General features: G+C 55.4%; 1 protein-coding gene across 2 annotated transcripts in view; it reads right to left on the bottom strand.

Moving 5' to 3' along the window:
- Positions 1–820: 820 nt before the first annotated feature.
- LOC143279559 (uncharacterized) overlaps positions 821–4,905 on the bottom strand; it is a 16,469-nt gene continuing 12,384 nt past the window's right edge. For both annotated transcript variants that reach the window (XM_076583636.1, XM_076583635.1), the window contains one exon: positions 821–2,992. In XM_076583636.1, coding sequence (XP_076439751.1) covers positions 884–2,992 — 2,109 coding nt within the window. In that variant the 3' untranslated portion in view covers positions 821–883. The remainder of the gene's footprint in view (positions 2,993–4,905) is intronic.

The following is a 4,905-nucleotide window of genomic DNA, read 5'->3' as shown; positions in this document are numbered from 1 at the left end:
ATCACTACATGTCAGACATCACCCCACATGTCAGACATCACCCCACATGTCAGACATCACTCCACATAGACATCACTACATGTCAGACATCACCCCACATGTCAGACATCACCCCACATGTCAGACATCACTCCACATAGACATCACTACATGTCAGACATCACCCCACATGTCAGACATCACCCCACATAGACATCACTACATGTCAGACATCACCCCACATGTCAGACATCACCCCACATGTCAGACATCACCCCACATGTCAGACATCACCCCACATGTCAGACATCACCCCACATAGACATCACTACATGTCAGACATCACTCCACATAGACATCACTACATGTCAGACATCACCCCACATGTCAGACATCACCCTACATGTCAGACATCACCTCACGTATCAGACATCACCTTACATGTCAGATATCACCCCACGTATCAGACATCACCCCACATGTCAGACATCACCCCACATGTCAGACATCACTACATGTCAGACATCACCCCATGTCAGACATCACCCTACATGTCAGACATCACCCCACATGTCAGACATCACTACATGTCAGACATCACCCCACATGTCAGATGTCAGACATCACCCTACATGTCAGACATCACCCCACATGTCAGACATCACCCCACATGTCAGACATCACCCTACATGTCAGACATCACCCCACATGTCAGACATCACCCCACATGTCAGATGTCAGACATCACCCCACATGTCAGATGTCAGACATCACCCTACATGTCAGACATCACCCCACATGTCAGACATCACTACATGTCAGACATCACTACATGTCAGACATCACCCCACATGTCAGACATCACCCCACATGTCAGACATCACCCCACATGTCAGACATCACCCTACATGTCAGAGTTGTGCTGGAACCTGGCGCCTCGGTCTCTGGCAGCAAGGAGCACAGGGGTCGACGTGACGCTGACCGCAGTGTTGCCTCCGGTGTGGGAGGGGGAGGAGGAGGAGGCGGGGCTGTTGAGGGAGGCTGACTGTTGCCGCCCTCCCTGGCACGGGCAGCACAGCCGGGAGTAGAGTCGCCGCACGCGGCGGGTGAGCAGGTAAGAAGCGGCGATGAGGACGCCCTGGGAGCCGTTGACCATGACCGACACCATGCGAAGCACCCGCTGGTCCAGCAGCTCGGCGATGAGCCCCAGGGCCCAGAAGAGGCCGGTGAGAGACGACAAGCGGATACAGACGTTGAGATTCCTCCTCCACGGGGAAGGAAAAGGGGCCGCGTGCTGGAGGTCCGGACTGTCCGGGCGCCTCCTTCCGTGACCGTTCTGAAGCGGCCCCGCCTCCAGGGCTGGGGAGCTGTCTGACTTGGTGATGGCCTTGACGGCGCCCAGGAAGAATCCTAGGTTCAGCAGGAGGACCACGCCCAGCGGGGCGGCGAAGGCGGCGCCCACCAAGAGAGGCGAGGACAGGTAGCACACCTCACCGCCGTAGCCGATCTGGAGGCCCTGGGAGAGGAAGATGGCGGTGGACACCGTGGCCCCGATCACCACCAGGGGCACGCCCTGCGCGTACACGGCGTAGCTCACCACCCGCCGCGTGCAGCACCTGACGCGCGCTCCGCTCGTCCTGGCCACTGCCGGCCTCGTGGCGGTGAAGACGCGGTGCATGTGGAAGGAGCTGACGTTCATCCAGAGAACGGAGGCCAGCCAGAAGTAGTGGATCAGCATGCCCAGCGCCATGCACCCCACACCCCGCGGCTCGCCCCACCCTCCCACCCCGAACTGCAGCAAGCCTTGTGCAACGAACAGGTTGCAGCACAGCGCCAGGGTGTTCTGGCCGGGGATTGAACGCAGGGTCCGGAAGGTGCTGTACGTGACGATGGTAGCCAGCAGGCAGACCATGGACAGGCACACACACACCAAGGACATGTAATGCTCCACCAGAGCCCAAAAAGAGCTTTCCTCCGGCTCAGAATCGTAGCGGCGGGTGTTCCTGTCCTTGAGCCACTTCCAAAACTTCTCTTCGAACAAACGTCGGCATATCTTCACGTTGCCCTCTTTGTCCACGTCAATGTCCGAGGACAGGACAGCTTGCGTCACGTTCATCAGTGTCAAATTCACCATCGCTCTGCCATCGCCTTGAGAGGCAGCGAAAAACTGACCGGTGGTAATCTCGCCACGGGCGAAAGTAAGAAACGGACATATAAGGTGTGGCGAAACTGTCACGGCTACAGAGTTCTGTTTCTGCCCCATCATCTGCATGTAGTCGGCGTGTGTAGCGCTCTCCGTGAAGGCTGTAGGGAACGGGTCCACCTCCTGGCTTGTCGAGTCGTTCAACGACAAGACAACGATGTCATCCCCGCGGGTTTTCCGAACTGGAACGAGGCGTGCTTGTGTGTTGCCGCACGGCACGTGCCACTCCTCTTCCGCCGTGCGCACTGCTGACCGCTCCAGGTCAACCATGTCCGTGTCTGACGTCACGAAGAAATCGAACCAGATCAGCACCTGCCCTAACCGGAACTCCTTCCCTGCTGTCTGGCTGGTCACGTTGTCAGGAGGTTCCTGTGGCTGCTCGTCGCTCGTCGCTTCGGAACGCTCGAAATAGAGGTCGTCGACGTCATCGTACAGAGCGTCGTCACGTGACGTCAGCGTGGTGGCGTGCTGTTGTTGATGGCGCGCGGAGAGGACCCATCCCGTGAGGTTGTAGGCCCGGGTGTGGAGCCGCGACGTCTTCTGGGTGACCCCGGCTTTGGCCAGCTCCTCTAGGGAACACGGGGAAGGCGAGGAGGACCCGGAAGTGAGGATGCGCGACGTATCGTCACCGTGGCGCGCCACAAAGACGTGGAGGAGGAGGGTGAGGGAGTAGTGCAGGCCCCGGACACGACCGATTACCGGCTGACACGTGCTGCTCGTACCTCCGCCTCCTCCGCCTCCGCTGCTGCTACTGCCGACCTTATTCACCAGACGTTTTCCTGGAGCGCACGACAGGGACAGACACCTTTCCTGGACACACGCACACACACACACACACACACACACACACACACACACACAATTATATATATATATATATATATATATATATATATATATATATATATATATATATATATTAACATACACATACACACACACGCGCATGCTCAAACACGCGCCCGCCCGCACGCCAGCACACACACACACACACACAGGCGCACAGGCGTACGCACACTCCCCCCCCCACCACTTTCCCCCCTATCCTCATACATACACACGCACATTCATAGGTATCATTATCTTCTCCTCCATTTCTTCTGCTATGTAATTTACTGGATGCTTTCCTTGTGTCATCATTTCATTGTGTTGTTTTGTATCTGCTTCAGTAATGATCTCCCTTGTTTGCTGCCATGGCTTGTTTCGTTTGGTCACTAGCGTGTCTCTTTTCTGCCATTTCCTGTGCCTTTCTTTTCCCTCTGCCCCCACCCCCCCCCCCCCCCCCCCTCCCTTTTTTTTTTTTTTTTTTAATGATGATTTAAAAGATAAAAGGTCCTTTGGCGTTTTACGGCCATCACGGAGGTGACTTCAATCCACTGTGTCTACGGCTCGGCATAGGAAGGAGAGGCGGGGCGGGGCGGGGCGGGGCGGGGCGGGGCGGGGCCCAATCCTCTCCTTCCGCAGTTTAAACCTTCCCCCAACCGAATTCAGGTTCCCATTCACATGTCGTTGGAGGAACAAAAATTAAATTCCAACAAACATCGGAGCACTGTGCTTTTCCCAAGGACACAACACCATACCGAAACCAAGTCTTGAACCCTGGTCAACGGTGAACGCTGAATCTGAAGTCCAAAAACCGACTGTGCCGCGTCGCCTCGTTGATGATGATGGTTTTTTTTTTTGGTTTTTTTTTTTATTATTCAGTTGATTTCTGAGAAGCGCTCCGGTGTGGATGTGTGTGGTAGTAGTAGTAGGAGGAGGAGGAGGAGGAGAAGCAGTGGCAGCAGTGGTAATAATAATGTAATGGAGTCTCCTGTCGGACCGACGGACGAGTAGGCAGGCAGGCTTATCTGTCGGTGTGTGTCCTCATAATTATGGGAGAAGAGGCCGATTCTGGATGCGCAGCACTTCCCGCAGGACAAGTAGCAGTCGCCAGTGGTAGCAACAGTAGTAGCAACAACATGTCGGAGGCTTTTCTCTGCTACTCGTAACCCTGTGACCGAGTACTACCTGCCGCATGTGGGGGGTAAACCAAACATCAAAATCCGATCTGGAGAGGGATAGTCTGTCTCTGCCAGATTTGGCACATTATTAAAGATGATTGCTGAGCCGCGCATCACTGTGAAGGGGCAGAACCTCCAGGCAGTCGACAGCTTCACCCACCTGGGCAGCACGCTCTCCCGCGCAGTGAACACAGACGCTGAGGTCAACAACAGGATCGCCAAAGCCAGCACCGCCTTTGGAAGACTCCGTGAGAACGTCTGGGAGCGGAGAGGACTCAGCGCTACCACCAGGCGGAAGGTCTACTGTGCAGTGGTCCTTTCCACCCTCCTTTACGCCAGCGAGACCTGGACTGTCTACAGCAGACACAACAAATAGCTCAACCTGAGCTGTCTCTGCAGACTCCTCCACATCAGGTGGCAGGACAAAGTCCCCGACACGCAAGTCCTGGAACGAGCTGGCTTCTGCTGCATCTACACCCTCCTGCAGAAATCCCAGGCCAGGTGGGTTGGACATGTGGTCAGAATGCCAGACAGTCGACTGCCCAAGCAGCTACTGTACAGAGAACTGTGTCAGGGCAAGCATTCAGTTGGAGAGCCTTCAGGACCCAGATTGGCCTCATCAGTCACCTCCGGACCAACAGCTACCGATTTTACATCTGATATTTGAAGCCATGGTCATCTTCGAATCCGAAGGAAGAACATCAGCAGTAACAACAGCAA

The sequence above is a fragment of the Babylonia areolata genome, chromosome 2 (assembly GCF_041734735.1).
Source record: "Babylonia areolata isolate BAREFJ2019XMU chromosome 2, ASM4173473v1, whole genome shotgun sequence".
In the NCBI taxonomy this organism is placed as follows: domain Eukaryota; kingdom Metazoa; phylum Mollusca; class Gastropoda; order Neogastropoda; family Buccinidae; genus Babylonia; species Babylonia areolata.
Note: the sequence above shows the minus strand (reverse complement) of the source record. Positions and strands in the feature narration are given on the sequence as shown.